Source organism: Mobula birostris, chromosome 1 (genome assembly GCF_030028105.1).
Source record: "Mobula birostris isolate sMobBir1 chromosome 1, sMobBir1.hap1, whole genome shotgun sequence".
In the NCBI taxonomy this organism is placed as follows: domain Eukaryota; kingdom Metazoa; phylum Chordata; class Chondrichthyes; order Myliobatiformes; family Myliobatidae; genus Mobula; species Mobula birostris.
In genome coordinates, this window is record NC_092370.1 from 36,328,300 (window position 1) to 36,355,674 (window position 27,375).

The window sequence follows — 27,375 nt, forward strand, 5'->3', positions numbered from 1 at the left end:
TTGCCACAGTTCAAACTTCATCTTGAATCTTCATCACAAATAGCATAGCACAAAATGCTGGAGGAATTCAGTGGGTCAAGTAGCATTTATGGAAGGAAATGGACAATTGTTATTTTTGGTCAGAAACCTTTAGCAGGACCAATTCATGTTTTGCTTCTGATTTCCAGCATCTGCAGTCTTTCTTGTTTTTGTTTCCATTTCAGATATGTTGCTACTGCATTTTTTCACCTTTCTGTAACTTTTGGGGATTGTTGTTGTTTGTAAATTCGAATAAACCATTGTTTCTTTCTACTACTTAAAGTATTTATTTGCAAATAATGCTTAAGGTTAATTAAAATTTATAAAAATGTATGTACTTAACATTTTATAGAAAACATACCCCCCAATGCCCTCTCAGATATATCAGTCACTCCAGTTTTTGTTTTTTCCATAAGACAAAGGAGCAGAAGTCGGCTATTCGGCCCATCGCATCTGCTCCGCCATTTTATCATGAGCTGATCCATTCTTCCATTTAGTCCCACTCCCCCGCCTTCTCACCAAAACATTGTTTTCACATGTTGTGTTCCAAGCTCTGTTCAGCAATGGAAAATCACTATTATATCTATAAACATATTTAGCCTTGTTAAGTTTTAACAATTTGGAGATTTTTTTTAGCTGGGCATTGTTCCTTCTTACCCTAGTTCATGTGAATTTTCCTCTTCCTACTTTTAATGAAACTTTGGTGACTAATCACATCATATTTAAAATATTATTTTGGCATTATATTGCTTCATTAGAGAGTACAGTACCGAATTGAAATATAGGTATTTAGTCTAGGAAAATCCGCACTTGCTGGCTTTTTTGCAAGAAAGCAGTAAACTGGGGCTTGTGGTCTAAGTTAGGGAGTCATGTCCTGGGTCCTGTTTATTTTGCAGAGGTTTCCTGAAATTCATATTGTCAACGTTGACCATCACAAAATAGCTCACCGAATCTCAACATCCAGATCTAAATTGTGAAAAACTTTCAAATTTCTTAAGTAAGCAAGCAGGGTCAAAGATTTTTGGAAGTGAAGATAGTTTATTATATATTGAACTAAAGCTGATATATTTTGATTTCTGGAAAATCAAAATGCATACAATATACTACCTGAAATTCTTACTCTTCGCAACATCCACGAAACAGAAAAAAACCTCAAAGAATAAATGTCAGAAAGCATTGGAATCCCAAGGCAAAAAGAATGTGGACAGATGCCAGCAGCAGAGGGCAATAAATTTGTTTCTCCGCTGCTTATGTATATCAGTATAGAGCTGTCAACACCTCTCATGGCCCACAGAGGAAATTTGTGCAGCATGAGAACAGGTGGCTGGGCACTGACCCTGCCTTGGAGGTGGGAATGAGGAAGAATGAGTTGTAATCAACAGCAGCCTGAGCTGGAATATAATTACATTGGAATTTGATCAAAGAATGAGTATGTAAATCCTTCACTTTATGTTAGATGCATCAATACCTGTTCAATAGACATAAAATGAGCACATTTGTGTTCGGAAACACTGAACTGTGAGATCAAACCTACTTCCCTTTGAATCCCATGTTATAAGTGGAAATGTATTTGCATGGGATGGTTTTCTCTCAACTGTAATGCCAATGGTACCACAGCTGCTTATCATCTTCCAATCTTCAGTTAAGTCAATTAGTCAATTTCCACTAAACCTGTTTCAGACATCTTTACAATAAATGGTATGGGAAAATAATTGTTAAAAAGCAAAATAAATCCAGTTGTGCTTAAAAATAATATCACATTGCAAATTAATTGGAAAAGATGTAGCTCAGGCGATTGATGGTTTGGTTCAGTTGTTCTCCGATCTTGGCAATTTACTTGCCAACATTTCCACTGTAATGTGAGACATCATCAGTGCACAGTTAACATACATCATGAAATGTGAATTGAAAATAAATAAAAGACAAAATGTATTGTTTCTTTTGCATTTGTGTTTATTTCTTACATATTTTCCATAAGATAATTCCATCATGAAGTAGGTTAAAAGGTTGGCACAACATCGGGAACAGATGTTCTATGTTTTAAGAGCAAATTTTACTGTGTATCTCAGAATTTTTAGGTAGTAATTTGTGAATGCCATAAAGATGAATTTCCATAACCTAGCCATAATGCTAGGTATGTTGTATACTCAGCAGTGTTGCTATCAGTGTTACCAGTATTGCTTTGTGGTAATAAAGGAGTGTATTTGATAGGAACCACAAAAGACTGCAAAATTGTTCAGTTTCTGCAAATAACTGCATCAATCTATAGCCACTTTACTTGTTTAAATATCAGATATGAGCTGGATTTTCCTTTTAATATGATGAGCTGTAATGCTACATTTCCACAGTTTGCCCATCTTGTGCCACAAGAGGCTATGGTGTTTCTCACCTGATAGATACATTGATTACTTCACCGATGATGTTTTGGCTCTGAAGATATAATAGTCACAAAATTTTTGAGCTCTAGTAAATTTTTAACCAAAGCCATTGTCTCATGTTGCTTGCCCGCAAATCATCTATCAGTTCTATAATTTCTAAGCTTATGCTGGTACCATTGTATCTTCTGTTGAGATTACTTGTCTGGGCTCACCATTCCATTGTTCTTACCATCTGCTATTGACCACAGTATAGTTGCACACTAGTGCACATCCACATCACTACCTTTATTAAGTATCTGTTTCATTTCAAACGTTATTCATCACTGTTATATTTGACCCAAGGAAGGATCTCTGATCTCAAACATTGACTTGTGCTTCTCTTTAAATACAGTATGATCTGGCATTTCTATCTTCTACCTCAGCAATTTAATCATCAGATTCAAAGGGCATTACATAATGTCAAGTTCCAAATGTAGTCAGTAAGCCAACTTCAAATAGAAAATGTAAAGAAAACTACACAAATGGAAAATAAATTTTAATTGCTCAAAACAATGTGCTGAAAGCTGATCACTTAAGGATGGATAAGGCCGTGAAGGATTAGGTGTGGAATTACTGGCTAAAACCTGAAAGTAAAGTCATTGGATCAGACTCAGAGATTTTGGATTGACTAAGCAATAAATTATGAGATACGGGTTTTAAATTTCAAAGTTACTTAGTAGGCAGGTGTCCTGTTCAGTAATCCATTACTTTAAGGCCTGGAGAGTCAGTGCAGAATTGGCATTTATAGAATGCAGCAGATGTTTGGATGGATGACCAGAGAACAAAGGAATTTAACACGCATCCTGGAGTTATCAAGGAGTGTAACCTGGAGAAGCAGAGACGTGCATTTCCCTGGCTGTGGGAAGAAGAATTCAGTGCCCTTCGCCAGGCGAGAGAGCTGAGGAGTGAACTTCAAGAGAGCGCTGACCAGGCCTTGGGATGGAGAACTGCAATTTATATAATGACCTAAGCCAAGTCAGGAAAAGTAAGTATATCTTTTGATGGACCTGCATCCTTTGTTTTAAGCCTTATATCCTCCCACTCTTGTCTTGCTGAACATCTGCTTGGCACCTCTTCTCATAGCCAATCAATTTTTATCTGCCCCAGTCTTTGCTATCAACGCAACAACGTCTATCCATTCATTCATTTAATGCTGTCTCCTACTCCATTCCCATGTGAGCTGATGTGTTTGTCTCATTATCACTCTCACCAAATATATGCGGAGATCTGAACTTCAGTTATTGGTTCTTTTTGCCACCAGCAGGCAAAGAGTGGTGAGGGGGGTGCCTCAACAAGATGTGGGAATCACAGTACAGAGGTGTCAGCACGGGAAATCAGACCTTCTTGGTCAGTGATACAGAAGCTGGGAACTTTCAGGTAGATGGTGACTGTATTACAAGTAAATCTGACACATCTTTGCTGACTTTATTTCATCAGTGACTGAACTGTGAGAATGCCAAGAATAGTGAGTGTCAGATTGTGACTTTGCCACAACTGAATCATATCCCTTTTGTCTTCTAGGACCTTCATGCATATGGCAAGCTTTGCTGGACATGTACAAGGACAGTTCCTCGGAGGATTAAATTCCTTCAGAAGATTCACTGTAGCAGCACACAGCTGCGCCCCAGTACAGGTACTCACATTTCAGTGGGTGCAGTTAGAGAGCTGACTAGGATTTCACCTGGAGGTGCACTAGCAAATGACAGAGACAGGAACCCTTGTGGAAAGTCTGTGTCAGGGGCACAATCCTCTCCAGGCCCAGCTCAGCTGGGCACATAATCTCCACTTTGATGACTGGGGTAGATGAGTGTTGAAGTGCAACAACAACTTTAAGAGGTTCCGACAGATACTCCACTCCCATACTCCATATTCCACAAAGACAAAGAAGATGTTGGTGTGAAACAAGTAATTACAAGAATATCTGCTTTGAAAAAAAGTGGGCAGCCACTTAACACTCAAATAAGGGCACACAAGTCATGATCACAATGTGCAGATTTTGAGCAGAGGCTTTTCCGTGCACCATTATTATCGTCAATGCTATGATTTTAATAAGAAAATGTGTTGTTCATCAAAACATCCATATTTTGTGTTAGAAACTGCAGCTGTTGTCTCTGATCATTTGACCTTAATCGCAGAGTAATTCTTTCCAATTTAGCTTAATTTAGGGAATTAAGCAATGTTTAGGGAAATTTTTGCACAGATTCTATTAAATATAATCTGTAGTCCAGTTTCTTTTTTGCACATTTGTAATGTAGAATAGATTTGCTAAGAACAATAACTGTCCCAATCTCCATTATACTTGGTTATAGTCCTTTCAGGAAGTTTAGAAAAAATAATCTGGATTGCTAGGCTCAAGGGCACAAGACAGAAAACTTTAAGACATGTTTTATATGGTGTTTTTGATAAACAAAAAACCTGCCTTCTGTACTCTACTGGCTCTCCAATGCCTGAAGAGGCAACCCGTAGTGATAAGGCGTTTATTGGTTTGAGGAACAAGCAGGCGATTCTGTGGATGAGAACGACATTCCTGGATGGTATGTTGCCTCCCTGGTGCCAAGGTCAGGGACATCTCAGACTGAGTCCACAGCATTCTTTAAGTAGCGGGGTGAGCAGCCAGTCGTAGTCTATGTCAGTACCAATGTAGTTGGTTGGAAGGGTAACAGTGTCCTTCAAACTGGGTTAATGGAGTTAGGTGCTAAGTTAAAGGGGAGGACCTCCAGGTTTGTGATCTCAGGATTGCTTCCCATACTATGTGCTAGTGAGGCCAAAAATAGGAAGATCACACAGTTTAACACATGGCTGAGGAGATGGTGCAGGAGTAAGGCTTCAGATGTTTGGATTATTGGGCTCTCTTCCAGGGAAGGTAGGACCTGTGCAGAAGGGCTAGCTTGCAATTGAACTCGAGGGGCACTAATATCCTTGCTGGAAGGTTCGTTAGTGCTGCATGCTGGGGTTGGGGACGGGTTTAAATTGGAGTTGCAGGAAGATGAAAACCAGAACGCTAGAGCAGATAGTTGAGTAGTTGTGGGGAAAGAGTCGGAATCAAATGGTTAAGCATGGTGGGACTAATGTTTTGAGCTGCGTGTATCTCAGTGCAAGGAGTATTATAGGAAAGGCGGATGAGTTTAGAGCATGGATCAATACATGGAATTATGACATTGTAGCGATTAGTGAGACTTGGTTGCAGGAGTGGCAGGATTGGCAACTCAGTGTTCTGGAGTTCCATTGTTTCAGATGTGATAGAGCAGGAGGGTTTAAAGGAGGAGAGGTGGCATTACTGGTCAGGGAAAATGTCATAGCAGTACTCAGATTGGGTAACTGGAGAATTCATCTACTTGATGCTATACAGGTGGAACTGACAAATAAGAAAGGGATAACCACGTTAATGAGATTATATTATAGACCACCCAACAATCTGCGTGATTTAAGAGGAACAAATTTGTGGAGAGATCACAGAATGTTGCAAGAAATAAGGTTGTGATAATAGGTGATTTTAACTTTCCACATGTTGACTGGGATTTGCCTACTGTAAAAGGGCTGGATGGGAAAGAGATCGTCAAACATGTGCAGGAACGATTCCTTGATCAATACACGGAGGATCCACCTGGAGAGACCACGATATCTGATCTCCTAGCAGGGAATGAGACAAGGCAGGTGACAGAAGTTTGTGTAGGGGAACACTTTGCATCTAGTGATCATAATGCCATTAGTTTTGAGGTGATTATAGAAAAGGTCTGGTCCTTGGGTTGAGATTCTCAATTGGAGAAAGGCCTACTTTGATGGTGTCAGAAAGGATCTGAAATACGTGGATCAATACAGGTTGTGTTCTGGCAAGAATGTACTTGGTAAGTAGGAGGCCAAAAGTGAAATTTTGAGAATACAGAGTTTGTATGTTTTTGTCAAAATAAAAGGCAAGGATAACAGGTTTAGAGAACCTTAGGTTTTGAGAGATATTGAGGCCTTGGTTAAGAAAAAGAAGGAGATGCTTTGCTGGTACAGGCAGTAAGAGCAAATAAGGAGTATAGAAAATGTAAGAGAACACTTGAGAAGGAAATCAGGAGGGCTAAAAGGCTAAAAGAAGGCTTGAGGTTGCTCCAGCAGACAAAGTGAAGGAGGATCCCAATAGCCTCTACAGATACTAAGATACTAAGATACTAAGAGCAAAAGATTGCAACAGAAAAAATTGGTCCTCTGAAAGATCTGTGCATGGAGCTGAAAGAGATGCAGAGATCTTAAAAGAATTTTTTGCATCTGTATGTACTCGGGAAACAGACACAGAGCCTATAGAAGCGAGTAGTAGTCATAGTAGTCATAGTCATACTTTATTGATCCCAGGGGGAGATTGGTTTTCGTTACAGTTGCACCATAAATAATAAATAGTAATAGAACCATAAATAGTTAAATAGTAATATGTAAATTATGCCAGTAAATTATGAAATAAGTCCAGGACCAGCCTATTGGCTCAGGGTGTCTGACCCTCCAAGGGAGGAGTTGTAAAGTTTGATGGCCACAGGCAGGAATGACTTCCTATGACGCTCTGTGCTGCATCTCGGAGGAATGAGTCTCGGCTGAATGTACTCCTGTGCCCACCCAGTACATTATGTAGTGGATGGGAGGCATTGTCCAAGATGGCATGCAACTTAGACAGCATCCTCCTTTCAGACACCACCGTGAGAGAGTCCAGTTCCATCCCCACAACATCACTGGCCTTACAAATAAGTTTGTTGATTCTGTTGGTGTCTGCTACCCTCAGCCTGCTGCCCTAGCACACAACAGCAAACATGATCGCACTGGCCACCACAGACTCGTAGAACATCCTCAGCATCGTCCGGCAGATGTTAAAGGACCTCAGTCTCCTCAGGAAATAGAGACGGCTCTGACCCTTCCTGTAGACAGCCTCAGTGTTCTTTGACCAGTCCAGTTTATTGTCAATACGTATTCCCAGGTATTTGTAATCCTCTGCCATGTCCACACTGACCCCCTGGATGGAAACAGGGGTCACCGGTACCTTAGCTCTCCTCAGGAGTGAAAGTAGCAGTGAGATTATAGACCGTATGTGGATTACAGAGGAGGAAGTGTATGCTATCTTGAGGCAAGTTAGTGTGGATAAATCCCTATGGCCTGACAAGGTTTTCCCTCAGACCCTGTGCAGAAATTGCAGGGACCCTATCAGAGATACTTAAAACATCCTTAGCCGTGTATGACGATGGGAGGATAGCGGATGTCTTTCTGCTGGTTAAGAAAGGCTCTAAGAATAAGCCAGGAAATTATAGACCAGTGGCCTGACATCAGTAGTGGGTAAGTTATTGGAGGGTATTCTAGGGGACCGGATATATGAGTATTTGGATAGACAGGGACTGATTTAGGGATAGTCAGCATGGCTTTGTGCACGGTAGTTTGTGTCTAACCAATCTTACAGAGTATTTTGAGGAGGTGAGCTGGAAAGCTGATGAACACAAAACAGTGAATGTTGCCAACATGGACTTTAGGCAAGCCATTTGACAAGATCCCACATGGGAGGTTGGTCAAATAAGTTCTATTGCTTGGCATTCAAGATGAGGTAATAAATTGGATGAAACATTGGTTTTGCAGGAGAAGCCAGAGACTGGAAGTTGATGGCTGCCTAACTGACTGGAGGCCTGTGACTAGAGGTTTGCTACAGGGATCAGAGCTGGTTCCATTGTTATTGGTCATCAATATCAATGATCTAGATGATAATACAGGTTTCCCCTGCCATCCGAAGGTAGAGCGTTCCAATGAAATGGTTCGTAAGCCGGAATGTCGTAAAGTGAAGAAACAATTACCATTTATTAATACGGGAAAATCTTTTGAGCGTTTCCAGACCCAAAAAATAACCTACCAAATCATGTCAAATAACACATAAAACCTAAAATAACAGTAACATATAGTAAAAGCAGGAATGATATGATAAATACACAGCCTATATAAAGTAGAAATACTTTTCTGCAATCATTGAAGCACTGTCTAGCTCAGCGAAAATCTCACGCATGCACTCGGCAGAAGCACTCTCTCCAGTAACCTTTAAGCTATGAGGCTGCCAAATCATACTAAATAACAAATCATTCTAAATAACACAAAAATACACAACCAATATAAAGTAGAAATAATGTATGTACAGTGTAGTTTCACTTATGGGAATCGGGATGGTGTGTTAAGCTGAGTTGTCGGAAGTTGGGGTGGCGGGAAGTGTTTTCTTATCAACGCCTTTAAGTGCCCTCGGATTTTCTGAATGGTACACTAGTAGAGGCTTAAGGACAGCATCACCAGTAGCGTTAATAATAGGCAGTAGGGTAAACCTGTCCTTCGATGCCTTGTGTCCCTTAACCTGCTTTTCTTCTTTCGAAATAAATGTCTTACTTGGCAATTTTTTCCAATAAATTGCAGTTTCATCACAGTTAAACACTTGCTTGTACGAATAACCACCTTCTGTAATTATTTTCTTCAGTTCTGCTGGGAACTTTTTGGCAGCTTCAGTATCAGCCAAAGCGCTCTCTCCGGTAAACGTTAAACTATGAAGCTGCCCTCGCCTCAGAAACTGATCAAACCACCCATGACTACCTTTAAATTCCACTTTCGCAACACTTTCATCACCATTGGCCAGTGCTTTCTGTTTCTGCTTATTAAAAAGACTGACTGATTTCTCCTTCAGTATAAGATAAATTAAAGGAACACCACATTTTGTACACCCATCAATCCACTCAAGCAATAGACTTTCCATTTTATCTGTTACTGGATGCCGACTAAGAGAGACCACTTTGCTACGAGCAGAACCAACAGTAACATCGGCAGCTTTGAAGATTTTTTCTGTCTGCGTATAAATAGTGCGAATGGTGGATGCAGGCAAGTTCAACGAGCGGACAATGTCCTTACTTGGTTCACCACGATCAAAACACTTAATTATGTCTAGTTTTACGCTAGTGTAACACCCTTACAAGCTCTTTTAGGCTTTTTCGATACCTTAGAACTCATCTTGCTAACGGGTGCACAAAATAAGTCGAGATAAAGCACATGTTTAAGCAATGGCAGCTAGAATGCAGTTCCGGGGGAGGGGCTTGGCTGCTTGGGGCGCACGCTGCCTTTTTTCATAACAGTGAGAACACCTTCTGTTAGTGAAAACAGGGTACTAATGTAGGTCTTTCGTAACAGTGAGGTTTTGTAAAGTGAACGTTCGAAAAGCAGGGGACACCTGTATAGTAAACTGGATCAGCAAATTTGCTGAATAGACAGCACAGATGGCTATCAAAGCTTGCAGTGGAATCTGGACCTGCTGGAAAAGTGGGCTGAATAATGGCAGATGGAATTTAATGCAGACAAGTGTGAATTATTGCACTTTCAGATAACAAATCAGGATAGGATTTGCATGGCGAGCGGCAGGGTTCTGTGGAGTGTGGTTGAACAGTGGCATTTGGGAATACAGATGCATAATTCCTTGAAATCCTTGAATTCGGGCAGGTGGGGTTTGTCAGCCTTGGATGGCAGCCTGCCTAGGAGAAGGAAAACTGATTTTAAACCTCCGCTGCTTTGTGGCCATACCCACACATGGGAAAGGCTTCAGGAGTAAACTCCGAGGAAGAAATCTGGATCCAGGGTCCCTAAGGCAGTTTGATGTTGTTTACAACTTCACTCTGGCAACCTCTGCAATGACACTGGTGCCAAACTGTATTGGTTCTTGCCCTTCCCTTGGACAACATCAGTGACGTGGAGAGGGGGAGCCCGCTGAATGGGCAGCAGCCGGTTCTTCAAATCTTCCTGCCCAGGCTTGTGCCCTGGAGAGGACACAATCCACCAGAGGTGCAAACCTATGACAGCTGCCTACAATTCCTTGAAAGTGGTGTCACGGATAACTAGAGTATTAAAGAAAGCTTTTGGCACATTTGCCTTCATAAATCAAAAGTACTGAGTACAGGATGTTACGTTGAAGTTGTATAAGATGTTGGTGAGGCCTAATTGAGAGTTTTGTCATCTACAGTTCTTACAGGAGAGATGTCAATTAGATTGAAAGAATGCAGAGAACATTTACAGTGATGTTGCCAGAACTTGAGGTCATGAGTCATAGGGAAAGGTTGAAGAGATTAGGACTTTATTCCTTAGAGAGTAGGAGAATGAAGAGAGATTTGATAGAGGTATACGAAATTATGAAGGGTATAGATCGAGTAAATACAAGTGAGCTTTTTTCCACTGAGTCTAGAACAAGAGGTCATGGGTTAAGGGCAAAGGTGAAATGTTTAAGGGGAACATGAGGAGGTCAGTGACAGTGTGGAACAAGCTGCCAGCATATGTGTTGGATGCGGGTTTGACTTCACATTTCAAGAGAAATGTGAATAGGTGCATGGATGGGAAGGGTATGGAGGGCTATGGTCTGGGTGCAGGTCGATGGGACTAGTCAGATTAATAGTTTGGCATGCACTAGATGGGCTGAAGGGCCTATTTCTGTGCTGTAGTGTTCTATGACTCTATGATTCTGTATATTTAAAAAAAAATTCTGTTCACTAAATAAATGTGGTTGGACAGATACCCAGTGAGTTTATGTGATTAGCACACTTTGAACAGATTAATCAAATTGTACAATTATTCCTCTTAAATACCTCAGGTTGTTGTTTACAGCTAAATCATTTTTTTTAAAAGAATGTATCTAAATACTGCTCAATTGTACAGGTTCATGACAAATTTTGTGCTGGCTGGTGACAAATGAAATTGTGTGAGAACATGCTTTTCAAACCAAGAATAATTTGAAGTGCTATTTGTACCTGTTTTACCCAATGCCACCAGTCTGCAGCTGCACTAATATTCTGCACCCAATGCAAAGCCACAAGGTGGTGATGAGCTGGCAGCGAGACACGGAAGCTTTATTGGGCATGGCATTACTACATCTTCTCAGTTGTCTGGAGCTCTCCAGATTGCACATTCTCACTAATAGGTCATGTTTACTTGTGTGCATTTGAGGGATCAAGCAACGTTTCTGTTGAGTCCACTTCCAGTATTTCCGTCTGCCTTGTATTGCATTAATAAGTTGCTGATTTTCTCCTCCTTTGTAGGCCTGAATCCACATCAAGGCTGGCACTATGGCAGAGCTAGAAGAGTCACTGCCACACAGTGCCAGAGACCCACGATCAATCCTGACCTTCAGTGTTTCTTGTAGAGAGTCTACATGTTCCTCCTATGGCCCCCCCAGGGCTTCCTCTGAGTGTTCCTGTGTCCTCCCCCATCCTATGGTTGTGTAGTTTGTTAGGTTAACTAGCCCCTCTGCCTCTAGTGAGGAGGTGAGAGATAGAAGTTGGCAGTGGGTGGGGGGGGGATTTAATTTGATTGGAATGTGGGGAAGAAAAGAAAAAATACATTAATATAGGATTTGTGTAAATGGGTGCTTAATCGTTTCTGCAGACTCAGTGGACTGAAGGATCTGCTTCATCTCTCTATAATTCTATGTGTCTAACCTATATTTCCATTTGGTGTCCAGATTGTTGTTCATTTGACCCCATATAAAGAAGATGCTCTCCCATGTTTTCAATATTATTACCTCTTTTGAATCTGATTTTAAAAAGACATCAGTTCAGTTTTGAAATCAGTTATTTTTAATAATATTTTTGTTCTGATAGTACCTCCTGCCTCCCAATATGCTTCCTGAAACAGTATGTTAAGTTACATACTCGTGAATTGACTTATCAAGATTACTCATTGTTTGAATGTTAATTCACCAGATTTTCTTGCTAAACTGCACATAATAAGCATACAATAAGTATCCTATAGCATACAAATCCATAAACATACAGTAGAATCTATGAAGAGAAAGTGTAAAAAAATTTGACAGAACAAGCTAATTTGTGAATAGTTTAGTGACTTGTCTTGGGCTTGGTAGTGGACATTTTGTGGATTCATTTTGGCCCTGTGCATAAGATTGTATTTTAACCTTTAGCTGTGGATCAAACAATGGCCTCAGTTGATGAACTTTGATGGTCTTTTCCCAAAAAGGTTGACAACGTTTATCATTCTGCCAGTTAAGTCTCCAGTTTGGTTTAAGACACAAAGTTGAGTTGATAGTTGAGCAAGACTGTAATGTCTGAAAGGAGATTGAGACAGGTTCAGTGAGCGAAAAAAAAAAGGCAACTAATGTGGAAAATGCAAAGATATAGAAAAGCAGAATATTATTTAAATAGTGTAAGACTAATGAATGCTGTTCAGGGAGATCAAGAGTTGTAACACAAGGAACACAGGAAACCATTATGCAACAAGTCATTGGGAAGAAAAAAGGAATGCTTGCCTCTGTTGGATGAGTGAGAGAGTATAACAGTGGGGGAGTCCTATAATAACTGTTCTTTCGTACTGTATGCAGACTTATCATCCTTATTTAAGGAAGGACATACTTGCCTTTGATCTTTTAAAAGATTAAAAGTTATTTAATCATTCAGATGAAAGAAACTGGAAGATCTTTAATCTTTAAGTTGTGCTTATTTTTTGAGTTCTTGTCATTCTTCTTGGTTAACTTTATTAATTCTATGCCAGCGCTGTTCTGACGATGAGTTAAGATGAGGTAAGTGGTCAGGATGTGCCGGACCTTGCAGTTTGCTGGCAGGATGCTCACAAATGCATCAACTTTCACCGCATGCTCCTGACAGTGCCCTGGCCTGCTGTAGCTGTCCTTCAAGGGACAACAGATCACAAACTGTGAGGGGTTCCTCCTTAATTAAACAGTATTTGAGGTATGTGGACCAATTATCAGAACGAAAAATTACCTGCCACAGTCCAACAAGCTATTCATCATCATCAAAACTTTAGTTAGATCAGCATAATGTCTACTTTGCTAAACTCTTTAACAACTTAAGTATCTGATGCTATGAATAATCTTTGGTTGTATATACTGTAACGGTTCTTTAGGGATAATAATTCTTTGTGTGATTTGAGGACAGCAGCAACGTGTTATTTGACGTATTAGATCTATACCTACTGAAGTTGTCGAACAACTAAACAATATCATCAGTGTTTAGGAGGGCAAACATTTTTACTATTGTCTTGGTTCCTTCAATTGTTTCAGTGTGATGCGAAGAGGAAGCTCAAACAGAGGGTCTGCCCCACAGAGACAATGCTGTTGTCCTGTGACTGTTCCAGCAGACTGGTGATGTTTTAAAAGCATTACCATCTTGTGGTCTTCATTCACACACCTCTCAGCTTCAGACCCAGTTCGGCCTCACCACCTAACCATAGGAAACAGGGGTGAGGTGAGCCAGGGACGCGCACTGCGATGGATAGACTGCTTTTCCTCACTGCAAGGAGTTGTGGTTTGACTGCTGCGCAAACCACAAAACTACTTTGCCATTGTCTCTAAGATGCCTTGTGCAACCCTGCAGATCTTTAGCAAAGCCCAGTATTTTTTTGAAGCACTTTTCCTTTTAACATGCGTGCTTAACATGTTCTTAAGAAATAACTTTATTTCAAAATGTTTTACTTGTTTTGTCTTACTTATATGTCAACTACTGTGTGTCCTACCTCACAGCAAATATTAATACCGTTCCACAATTTGGTCAGTATTTCTAAGTTGGATTAGAAAGGGAAACGGTGTCTGAGCTATATGGTTAAATCACAATGAAGGAAATAGATAGAGGTTCTTTGGTAAACGAGCAAAGGCATTGCCATTTAGCAGTCCTGGCAGCTATGGTAGCTGTAAATCAGCTGACAGCAATCTTGCCCCTCAGAAGGTAAAATACTCATTTCAGAACTGAGAGCACAGAACTTTCAGCTGTCTCTTCAGTCTAGCAGCTGAGAAGTGGTGTAGTATTAGAGATGCATTTGTGTTTGATAATTCATTTTGGAAACAGTGCAGACTATTATCTAAATGGGGAGAAAGTTCAAACATCAGAGGTGCAGAGGGACCTCCTCGTGCAAGTCTCCCAGAAGGTTAATTTACAGGTTGAGTCTGTGGTAAAGAAGGGGAATGTTGGCATTTATTTCAAGGGGAATAGAATATAAAAACAAGGAGATAATGCTGAACCTTTTCAGAAATTAGTCAGACCACACTTGGAGTATTGTCAACAGTTTTGGGCCCCATATCTCAGAAAGGATATGTTGTCATTGGAGCGAGTCCAGAGGAGGTTCACGAGGATGATTCTGGGAATGAAGGAGTTGACATATGAGGAGCGTTTGACAGTACTCACTGCAATTTAGAAGAATGCCGGGGGTGGGGGCGGGGTGGTATCTCATTGAAACCTATCAAATGTTGAAGGACGAGATAGGGTGGATGTGGAGAGGATGTTTCCTGTGGTGGGGGTATCCAGAACTAGAGGGCGCAGCCTCACAATTGAGGGACAACCTTTTAGAACTGAGGTAAGGAGGAATTTTTTAGCCAGAAAATAGTGAATCTGTGGAATGCTGTGCCACAGAGTGTGTATGTGTGTATATTTAAGGCGGAAGTTGATTGTTTCCTGATCGGTCAGGACATCAAAGAATATGGTAAGAAGCAGGTGTATGGGGTTGAGTGGGATCCAGGATGATCCATGAGGGAATAGCGGAGCAGACCCGATGGGCTGAATGGCCTAATTCTGCTCCTGTGTCTTATGGTCTATGCGCTGTCTTTCACATGAGGTGTTTAAATGAGCATGAGTGCACTCATGTTAATGTTCAGAAGATCAGGTAGTCAAATGTATGTCTATCAACATCACAAAAATAGATTATCCAATTATTGCAAGATCTTCTTTTGTACAAATTGGCTGCAATATTTCCTTCAAAAGTACCATTGATCATGAGGAGCTTTGGGCTAAACTGTGCTCTTGAAAGTTACTGGGTGAATATGGCTTTCTTTTTTTTAAACATGTACCTGCCCACCTTAATGTTCAGTCTCTGCAATCTGTCATGTACAGGATGGAAGGCAGCAGACTGCAAAAGGTACCTCCTAAGCCTGTAATCTCTATCACTTTGAGGGACAAGTAGAGAGGTTCGAAGAAAGTTCAAAGTAAAAATTATTATCAGGATACATACATGTCACCACATACAACCCTTTTACTTGAGGGCTTCACCTCCAACATATTCCAAGTCACACATCATCCTTCGATACTTTCTTCACCTAATAGGACATTGGGACCAGATTTACAAGACAAAGTTCAATGGTTCATTCTAGCACCTCCTCATGGTGATTAGGGATGCGCAATAATTGCTATCGTTGTCGGCAGAATCTGCATCTGTGAAAGAACATATAAGACAAAAATATCTTTGCTTCTAACAGTGAGAGAAGTGAATGACATCCATCTGACAAAGGTACAAGTCATTTCACATTTCCATTCTGTTATTATTTCAGAGCATGCCTTCGGCAGAACTCTGCCCACTATGACTCCTTGTTACATTAGGAAAATAATAAACAGTATCTGTAAGGTGATATATTAAAAAGAAATGGATAATACAGCCATGCAGCTACTCGTGTTGCTATTGTATTCAGTGATCTGGGTTTGATTCTGACCTGCCGTGCTGTCTGTGAGAAGTTTGCATGATCTTTCTGTGATGGTGTGGATTTCCTCTTTCCACATCGCGAAGACATGCTGAAAGGTTGATTAGCTACTTTAAATTGCCTCTGGTACGGGTGAACGGTGGGAGAAGTGGTGAAGAGTCAGTAGGCACGAGAGAGAGTTGGCTGCTAGGTGATAAATGGAAGAATGGAATGGATGTGTGTGTGCTGAGAGTCAGTGTGGCTGAATGGTCTGCTGGATTGCAAGGAAAGACATGAAATAGAGTGCCCTATCTCTTTAATCTGGAATTTACATTTCACAGATTGTACTAATTTTGAGGTATTAAACCCCACTCTTCTTTACTGCAATCAAATAATAATTGGATTATTTTGTGTTTGGACTTTGATATTGCATTGTACAGGTGCTTATTTGCCTTTGGAACGTTATATTGCTGGGAGGAAAGTAGGGTTTGGACAACAGGAAAACCTGGAAGGGCTGAGACTGCTGAGACCTTACTGCCTTTCATGGCAGGGCCCCACCACTATATTTTAGATCAGTTTCCCAGCTGACAGCCGGGTTAATTTGCATAGTTAAGACAAAAAGCTAATAACAGTAATGTCGGAGGACAGAGAGAGATCAGCAACTGCAACATCGAAAAGAAGGCATCATAACCAAAGGATGGGAGAGAGTGGTTGGAAGTGTGTAGTCATAACCATCTGGAAGCTGTAGAAATGGGAATGTGCAGGATGGGTTAGGTTAGTTTGACAATTTAACCATATTCCTGAGACGCGATCTCCCAGTGTCTGGGTGAGGGGGAGATAATAAAAAAGCATTTTTTTTTTGCTCAAAAAACAACACACTACAGAAACTGGAAATCTGAAGTAACAACGGAACATATGTCAGGCAAGACAGCATCAGTGAACAGAGATCAACAGGTCTAAGGCCATTGAACTGAAACATTTAACTCCTATTCTCTCTGCCGGACCTACTGGGCTTCTGTGCTTATATCTGGTTTTGGCCAATCAAATGCTGTTGCTTATCTTTGATTGATTCAAAAGCATCTTTGAGCCATTCATTTATTACCTCTGTTTGAAAAACATTAAAAAATATGAGGGAAGGGCTCTGTAGGGCAAGCACCAGTTCTCTTAACAGGCCCGACATTCCTTACAGCTCGTGTATGCCGCATTATATCATATGCATGATACATAAAATTTACATTTGAATTTTTTTGGCTTTTATGTATGAAGGTGAGCGTATACATTTTGAAAATTAATTTAAGAGTTCCAGGTCCAAAGAAAGCTGCTAAAATGCCAGGAATTTGATTTATATCATCACCAATGTTCCAAAGGCCTATAAGACATTTGTGGTTAATTGTTAATATTGAGCAATGTCTATTTAACTTAATGGATGATATGTCCAGTTGATAGCCTTTTAACTTGCACTAGAAGTTACATTTTTCAGCTCATGACAAATAACTTTCCTGGGACTATTTCAACTACAATCAATGAAAAGGTATATGCTGAATGTTTGGGCTTCAAACTACCCTCCATTTATTTTCACTATATGCCCAGCTTCAAATGTTGCCTTAGCAACCACACTGTCATCCGTAAATAGTAAACTTGCTTACATTGTTCAGTTAGAAACGTTGATGCACGGCTATGGCAATAATACACATAAAATTATATCTGGTGACACACTTTGCAAAAAAAATGAAAAGGTGCTACGCCGTCAGCTAACCGGCTATGTCAAAGGTGGAAGCAGAGTAAATCAAAGAGAAAGCGTCGTTCCACTAGGCCAAATGGACTCCCTTTCCAAGTCATAACATTTTGGTGATTCAATGGCACTCTTTAGCTTTACTAAGCACTTAAGATTTGCCTTAATTTATATCAATAATGGAAAACACACTTACAATGTGCATGCTGTATAGGCCTAGTTGATGGGTTTGAGTTCCCTCCTCACTTTATCTTCTTGAGCCTGTCTGATAGTTGTTTTATTCAAGAAGGTACATGTGTGCAAAGGCTGTTGTTTAATTGGTTTGAACAAGGTAGTAATTGGAAAGGAGTTCAGTGGAATTCTATGGTAAAGTACCAATGTTCCATTTGTTTTGAGAATAGATCTCACTTTGCCTTGCTTACATTTTCTGTTTGTTTTACAAATGCACATGGCCACCATTTCCAGTGAGCGAATGGACCTCTTTACATTATCTGCAAAGCTTCTCAGTGTCTGAGTGCTTCCCTCCATTGTGTTTCATTCATGGTGAAAGTGTTTCTCTTGTCATTTTTATAGACATTCCCAAAGCTGCTGTCAGGATCTTGAGCAACATGACATTCCTGTTTGTGAGCTTGTCATACACTGCAGAAAGTGCCATCGTCACCGCTTTTATTACCTTCATACCCAAGTTCATTGAATCTCAGTTTGGCATCCCAGCATCTAATGCAAGCATTTACACTGGTAAGATGAGCACATTCCCACATATTTTGGGTACTGAAGTTATTTAAAGCAACAAAAATGTGTGTTGTGCCATAGAATGGATGCAATCGTTTTAAGGATTTTACCTCTCCATGGATCAGTTTGAAAAAGGTGAATTATGAATCCATGCCTCATGTTTATTGTATGAGACAGATTGTCCTGTTCTCCTTGTTAGATGTATTTGAATGCTAAGTGCATGTAGGTAAAAACTCTGAAATAATTAGCAAAGACACCTTGGATAGTTGTCATTTATGTTGATTTTACATTTTTCATAATACGCTATATGAACCTCAGTTGTATTGTGCCAAGAACAAACAAATGAAGTGTTGGAAATAAAAAGAACAAAAAATATCGGAAACACCCAGCAGCCTTTGTGGAGTTAGCATCTCAGGTTGATAAGTTTTAATCAGAACTAGAAAAATGTAGAGATCAAATGAGTTCTAAATTGCAGAGAAGGAGGAGTGTGGAGAGATTAAAGGGAATCTGTGACAGAATAAAAGACCCGGTAAAACCAAGTGACGCAAGAGATGGTCGTGCCACTTGCAGGGAGTGATGAGGGATTGCTAATCACTTGTCATTTGTTGAGAGAGGATGCTATTCAATGGCAGCTTTAATACCATTTGTGTTACTCAATCTCTCTGGGCCTTCATCATTTCAAAGGCTTCTTCCTGTTCTCTGGAACAAAATGTGCTTGATTTCTAATATTTCTAGTTCTGATGGATGGTTTTTTACCAGAAGTTAAATCTTTTTTGTTCTCCAGACAGGCTGCCTGACCTACTCAGTGCTTCCATCATTTTCTGCATTTATTCTACATCTCCAGCATTGTTAAATGAAATATTAATTATCACAGAAGTTTTGGTAAAATTTCAAATTCAAATCTTGTGACAAATCCCAATCCTTATTCATTTAAAGACAATACATTTTGAAATGTTTCTAGCTTTGATGGTAATTTAGTTGAAGTAAAACTGATGATGGTGCAAACCAACTATCACCAGTGCACCAAATATCATTGTAGTGCTCAGTAAGGGCAGACTGGGGAGCTCATCTAGGGAGGCTTTGTGAGTAGAACTAAGAAAGGCACGACCACGTTAATGGGATTATGTTATGTTATAGACCACCCCACAGTCTGAAGGATTTAGTTTGTAGAGAGATTGCAGACTGTTGCAAGAAACATAAGGTTGACTGGGGCTCCCACATATTGACTGGGACTCCCATACCGTAAAAAGGGCTGAAAGGGAAAGAGTTTGTCAAATGTGTTCAGGAAAGCTTCCTTATTCAGTCATAACAAGAGAGCGTGTGATACTGGATCTCCTATTAGGGAATAAGATGGAACAGGTGACAGACGTTTGTATTGGGGAACACTTTCCATCTGGTCTGGTCCTCGGGATAATATTCTAAATTGGAGAAAGGCCAATTTTGATGGTATTGTAAAGGATCTGGCAAGTGTGGATTGGGACAGGTTGTTTACTGGCAAAGGTATACTTGGTAAGTGGAAGGCCTTTAAAAGTGAAATTGTGAGAGTACAGTTTGTATGTCAGAATAAAAGACAAGGATAACAGGTTTAGGGAATCTTGTTGGAGAGATATTGAGGCCCTGGTCAAGAAAAAGAAAGAGGTGCATAGGTGGTATAGACAGGTAGGAACCAATGAGGTACTTGAGTATAAGAAATGCAAGAGAGCACTTAAGAAGGAAATTAGGATGGCTAAAATAAGGCATCAGATTGCTCTAGAAGACTAGGTGAAGGAGAATCCTAAGAGCTTCTACATATACATTATATTAAGAACAAAAACTCAGCAAGGGACAAAATGGAAAAAACAGAGTGGTAATCTATGCATGGAGCTGAAAGAAATGGGGGAGATCTAAAATGGATTTTTTTGCATCTGTATCTACCCAGGAGACGGACACAGAGCCTATAGAAGTGTGGCAAAGCAGCAGCAAAGATATGGACCCCATACAGATTATAGAGGAGGAGGTGTTCACTGTCTTGAGGCAAATTTTCGGTGGATAAATCCCCAGAGCCTGACAAGATGTTCCCTCAGACCCTGTGGGAGGCTAGTACAGAAATTGCAGGGGACCTACCAGAGATATTTAAAACATCCCTCAGCGCAGGTGAGGTGCCAAATGATTGGAGGATAGCTAATATTGTTACATCGATTAAGAAAGGCTCTACAAACAAACCAGAAAATCATAGGCCAGTGAGCCTGACATCATTAGTGGGAAAGTTATTGGAAAGTATTCTAAGGAATTGGATGTATAAGTATTTGGATAGAACTGATTAAGCATAGTCAACATGGATTTATGTATGATAAATTGTGTCTAACCAATCTTATAGAGTTTTTTGAGGAGGTTACCAGGAAAGTTGATGAAGGCAGGACAGTGAAAGTTGTAAACATGACCTTCAGCAAGATCCTTGCAAGCTCCTGCATGGGAGGTTGGTCGAGAAGGTTCAGTTCGCTTGCCCTTCAAGATAAGGTAGTAAATTGAATTAGATGTTGGCTTTGTGGTTGACGCCGGAGAGTGGTAGTAGACTGAAAGCTTGTGACTAGTGGTGTGCTGCAGGTATTGGTGTTGGGTCTGTTGTTTGTCATTTATATCAATGATGGGGATGATTGCTGTAGTAAACTGGATCAGCATATTTGCGGATAACACCAAGTTAGGGGGTGTAATGGACGGCAAGGAAGACTATCAAAGCTTGCACTGGGGTCTGGTCTGGCTGGGAAAATGGACTGAAAAGTAGCACAGACCCTGTGGGAGGCTAATGTTGCACTTTGGGAGGGCAAACCAGGGTAGGTCTTACACGGTGAGAGCTATGGCACTAAGGAGTGTGATAGAACAAAGGGATCTGGGAAAACAGGTCCTCAATTCATTGAAAGAGATGTCACAGGTAGATAGGGTCATAAAGAAAGCTTTTGGCACATTGGCCTTCATAAATCAATGTATTGAGTACTGGATGTTATGTAGAAGTTATATAAGACATTGGTGAGGCCTAATTTGGAGTTTTGTGTCCAATTTTGGTCACCTGCTTGCAGAAGAGATGCAACTAAGATTGAAAGAGTGCAGGGAGAATTTACAAAGATGTTGCTGAGACTTGAGGATGAGTTATAGGGTGAGTATGAATAGGTTAGGTCTTTGTTCCCTAGAACTTAGAAGATTGAGGGGAGATATGATAGAGGTGTACAAAATTATGATGGGTATAGGTAGTGCAAGCAGAGAAATTTGGATAGGTACTTGGATGGGAACAGGCTATGGTTTAAGTGCAGGTCAATGGGATTAGGCAAATTAATGGTTCGGCATGGAGTAGATAGGCCAAAGGGCTTGTCTCTTTGCTGTAGTGTTCTATGACTCCTTGACTATATCAGCAGTAAAATAATGTAAAATATGCTTAATGTACATTAGGAAGGAGCCGCTATATTCCAGCTTGCATTGCATTAGTATGATTTGCTCATCATCTTTTGTTTTTGCCATGAGATTTATCTGAACCTGTGCGTATAAGTATACAGTATGTGAAGCTATTTCTAATCTGATTGAGGATGCTAACCATATTTATGATTTTCAGAGATATTTTTAGAGGGAGTTAGATATGGCCCTTGTGGCTAAAGGGATCAGGGGAGGGAGTTAGATATGGCCCTTGTGGCTAAAGGGATCGGGGGTATGGAGGGAAGGCTGGTACAGGGTACTGAGTTGGATGATCAGCCATGATCATACTGAATGGCGGTGCAGGCTCGAAGGGCCGAATGGCCTACTCCTGCACCTATTTTCTATGTTTCTATGTTTATCACTAATTCCTTTCCTTTAGTGAAGGAATTTACTGAAGGCTTTGGTGAATACTGGGCCTCGGTGAGGACGGTGAGTAGCAATGAGGCAAAGCTTTCCCAAGTCGACTAGTTTATTAAAAGGAGCAGTAGCGTCAGTCCGTGAAGATGCATGCTCCTCCTGTCAGATGTGGGAGATCAAGGAGCCAGATAACTATGTTAGCAGGTCATGTGCTCAGCTGCTGCTTCTTTCAGACGATATGAACCAGAAGAAGTTGCAGTGGGATTCTCTGAGGAAAATACAGGAGACAGAAAGTTTCATAGACTGGAGTTTTAGTAAGGAGGCCACACCAAACGTTCAGCCAGCTACCAGGCAGGTTGTGCAGGATTCTCCTGTGGCTTGCATGCAATGTTCACTCTAACCTGTAATCACCAATGTGTGCAAAAATCTTGTGCTGTGCAATTTTTTTGCCCAGTGACAACAACATGTGCGCACTGAATTTTTAGGTGGAAGTAAACCTGAAGCTATTCTAAGGATAATAAACTGCACCAGTTTTTTGTTCATTGTTTAAAAGAAATAAAATAATACACATCAACGAGTCTTATTTCTCATTGCGACAATACATGTGGGCCGCACCAGTTTCTGTATTGTACGTAAATATTTCTCGTAGCTGGACATTCTTGACCTCATGAGCTTTTGGTGTTGCAGTTTCATTAAGCCATTCTGCTTTAAATGAACGTGCAGATCTTTTGTGCTTCATGCCTTTTGCTTCTTTGGAATTCCACAGAGTGAATCAGTAATTTCTTCAATAGAAACAGTATTAATAAGCCAGTTCTAAAATCAGCAGACAAATCTGTTGCAAACTCCACGTTGTCAACACCGTCTGCATCAGAAACCGGAAAAGGAAATGTGATTGTGAAATATACTCAACAAGCCAACGAGGTAAAGGGTGACAACCTTTTGCGCACAGTCTAAATTCCTTTGTGTGCAGGTAGCAGAAGATGTGTGTGCAGCATACATGCACACCTGACAGGGAACATTGTTTGCTTGCTGCCCTCCACCCCTCTGTCTGGCACTGCTCTATCACAGGGGTCCCCAACCTTTCTCGCACTGCGGACCGGTTTAATATTGACAATATTCTTGCGGACCGGCTGACCGGGGGGGGGGGTTGCCAACGGACAAGAGGAGCAGTCAAATACATTGAGTTTACCCCGAGTAAGACTACAATGACCATGGAGCCTTGCACGGGCACCAGTGCGCGTGTGTGACCTACCGATTTCGCCCAACCCCCCCCCACAAATCGTTTTCGGCGATTCTGTTCGGGTGGGGGGGGTGATGTTAATCACCACCGGAATATAGGTGATAAGTGGCTGATACACTCAATTTCGTTTCCAAAAGGGTTTATCTAACAAATTTAATATTAAAAACACAGCGCATATTTTCCACGCATGAATATAGTGATGTCAATTATCAGGGGAGGACAGGGCAGCTTCAAGTAAGTGTTGAACAAACTTCCAGTAGAAGTGGCAGAAGCAGGTTCGATATTATCATTTAAAGAAAAATTGGATAGGTGTATGGACAGGAAAGGAATGAAGGGTTATGGGCTGAGTGCAGGTCGGTGGGACTAGGTGAGAGTAGCGCTCGGCACGGACTAGAAGGGCAGAGATGGCCTGTTTCCGTGCTGTAATTATTATACGGTTATATAAGTAAGTCAATAGCATCATAACATTTTAAGTAACGTTTGGATATTAAACACACAGCACATATTTTCTCCGTATGAACATATAAAATCATTGCAACACACCAATATCGCTGAATCAGTGGGAGCCCTGGGCTTGTTTCCCTGCAACAAGATGGTCCTATCAAGGGGTGATGGGGGACAGTGATACTCGAAGGGGGTTCCTTATGTCCAGTCTATTCCGCAATTTAATTTTCGTTGCATTCAATGCAGAAAACTCCGCTTCGCAGAAAAATGTTGGAAATGAAAGCAACGTTTTCAGTGTTTTCGTGGCTATCTCAGGATATTTAGCCTTGACTTTGATCCAGAATGCCGGCAGAGATGTTATGTCAAACATACTTCTCAGCCGGCCATCATTTGCAAGCTCGAGGAGTTGATCTTCTTCCCGCGCTGACATGGATGACGCGTGCGTAATGACCTCACGTGTGTTCAAGCTCAATAGTGCATGACAGAGAATGAGAAAAGGTGCAGCTGAGTAATATCACCAAATCATATCGTTTCCTCGCGGCCTGGTAACACATGCTTTGCGGCCCGGTGGTTGGGGACCGCTGCTCTATCAGATCCTGATATTTGGCCTTCTTCCACTCAAATCTTCCACAATTTGGTCTTCCCAAGGCACTGTCAGTTCCACATGACCACATTCTTCGAGGTTTCTGAGAGAATGATCATTTTGGTCTCTGATGATAATATAATGAAGTCAGGGAATTTTAATTGCTTGCCAAGATCAAGTTTCAGCTGCCAGTCAGATGCTATGGTGAGCCAACCGGCTGGTGATCTTGGCTGAGGCAGTGGTTGGTCTCCAGCTTTTTGGGTTGGCAGTGGAGGAGATACATTGACATATGCACCAAAATGTTAGATGTCACAGTAATTTGCTGATCACACATTGAATTTGGTGAGGAAAATGGCAGAAAATCACCTGATAGATGCAGAATCTTCAAAACTAACAGTGTAATCACAAGAAATTAAGACATAGGAGCAGAATTAGGCCATTTGGCCCAGTGACTCTGCTCTGCCATCTCATCATAGCTGATCCTTTATTCCTCTCAGCCCCAATCTCCTATCTTCTCCCTGTATTCCTTCATGCCTTGACTAATCAAATATCAATCAAACACTCCCTTCAATATTTGTAAAGACTTATTCTCCACAGCTGCCTGTGGCAACGAATTCTACAGATTCACCACCCTCTGGCTAAAGAAATACCTCATCATCTCTGTTCTAAAAGAATGCCCCTCTATTCTGAGGCTGTGTCCTCTGGTCTTAGTCTCTCCCACTATAGGCAACATCCTTTCCACACCCACTTTAGCAAGACCTTTCACCATTTCATAGGTTTCAATTAGTTCACCTCTCATTCTTCTAAATTCTAGGTGAATACAGGCCTAGAGCCATCAAACACTCTTCATATGACAAGTCATTCAATTGTGGAATCATTTTTGTGAATCCCCTTTAAACCCTCTCCAGTTTTAGCACATTCTTTCCAAGATAAAGGGCCCAAAGCTGCTCACAGTACTCTAAGTGAAGCCCCACCAGTGCTTTATAAAAGGTTAACATTACATCCTTGTTTTTATATTCTAGTCCTCTCGAAATGAATGCCAACATTGCATTTACCTTTCTTACCACAGACTCAACCTGCAAATTAACCTTTAGGGAATCCTGCTCAACTACCCCCAAGTCTCTTTGTGCCTCAGGTTTTTGAATTTTCTCTCCATTTAGAAAATAGTCTACCCTTTTATTTCTTCTACCCAAGTGCATGATCATACATTTCCCAACACTGTATTCCATCTGCCACTTCTTTGCCCATTCTCCTAATCTGTCTAAGTCCCTCTGTAGCCTCTCTATTTCTTCAAAACTACCTGCCCCTCCAATCTACCTTTGTACCGTCTGCAAACTTTGCAAAAAAAACCCATCAATTCCATCATCCAAGTCATTGACATGTAACGTAAAAAGAAGCGGTCCCAACACAGATCGCTGTGGTCACTACAAACAGCCAATCAGAAAAGGTTCCCTTTTTTTCTCACTCTTTGCCTCCTGCCAATCAGCCACTGCTTTAACCATGCTAGAATCTTTCTTGTAATACCTTGGGCTCTTAACTTGTTAAGCAACCTCATGTGGGGCACATGGTCAAAGGCCTTCTGAAAATCCAAATACACAGCATACACTGATTCTCCTTTGCCTATCCTGTGGTTATTTCCTCAAATAATTCCAACAGATTTGTCAGTCAAGATTTTCCCTTGAGAAAACCATGCTGATTATGACCTATTTTATCATGTGCCTCCAAGTACCCCAAAATCACTTCCTTAACAATTGATTCTAACATCTTCCCAACCACTGAGGTCAGACTACTTGGCCTATAAATTCCTTTCTTCTGCCTCTCTCTCTTCTTGAAGAGTGGAGTGCATTTGAAATTTTACAGTCTTCCGGAACCACTCCAGAACCATTCTAGTGATTCTTGAAAGATCATTATAAATGCCTCCACAATCTATTCAGCCACCTCAGAACCCTGGTATGTACATAATCTGGTCCTGGTGAATTATATACCTTCCAACCTGTTAGCTTCCCAAGAACTATCTCCCTATTAATGACAACTTCAGACAATTCTGACCCCTGACAGTCTGGAACTTCCACCATACTGCTAGTGTCTTCCACAGTGAAGACTCATGCAAAATACTCATTCAGTTCCTCTGCCATTTCCTTGTCCCCCATCGCTACCTCTCTAGCATTGTTTTCCAACAGTCTGATATCTACTCTTACCTCTCCTTTACTCTTTATATATCTGAAGAAACTTCTGGTATCCTCTTTAATATTACTGTCTAGTGTTGGCGTGTGGCCAAGTGGTTAAGGCATTCGTCTAGTGATCTGAAGGTCGCTAGTTTGAGCCTTGGCTGAGGCAGCATGTGTGTCCTTGAGCAAGGCACTTAACCACACATTGCTCTGCGACAACACCGGTGCCAAGCTGTATGGGTCCTAATGCCCTTCCCTTGGACAACATCGGTGGCATGGAGAGGGGAGACTTGCAGCATGGGCAGCTGCTGGTCTTCCATACAACCTTGCCCAGGCCTGCGCCCTGAAAACCTTCCAAGGCGCAAATCCATGGTCTCACGAGACTAACAGATGCCTATATATAAATTACTGTCTAGCTTACTTTCATATTCCATCTTTTCCTTCTTAATTACTTTTTAGTTGCCTTTTGTTGTTTTTTTAAAGCTTCCCAATTCTCTGTCTTCCCACTAATGTTTGCTCTATTATATGCCCGCTCTTTGGTTTTTATGTTGGCTTGTCAGCCATGGTTGTGTCATCTTGCCTTTAGAATACTTATTCCTCTTTGGGATGTATATATCCTGTGCCTTCCGAATTGCTGCCAGAAATTTCAGCCATTGCTGCTCCAGTTCCTTAATATGTTGTCACAGGAGCTGCAGCTCGCTGCACCTGGTACAGATGTGTTTATCCAAGAGACTGGAGATCTCCCAGAATTCCCATATCCCACACACTTTGCAAAACACTGCCCCTGAAGCCATCTCATTACACTACTATGCCC

General features: G+C 41.0%; 1 protein-coding gene across 1 annotated transcript in view; it reads left to right on the forward strand.

Moving 5' to 3' along the window:
• The window catches only part of slco5a1 (solute carrier organic anion transporter family member 5A1), a 215,447-nt gene that overhangs the window by 154,126 nt on the left and 33,946 nt on the right, over positions 1-27,375 (forward strand). Inside the window, exon 4 of the mRNA XM_072253965.1 lies at positions 18,170-18,334. Coding sequence (XP_072110066.1) covers positions 18,170-18,334 — 165 coding nt within the window. The remainder of the gene's footprint in view (positions 1-18,169; positions 18,335-27,375) is intronic.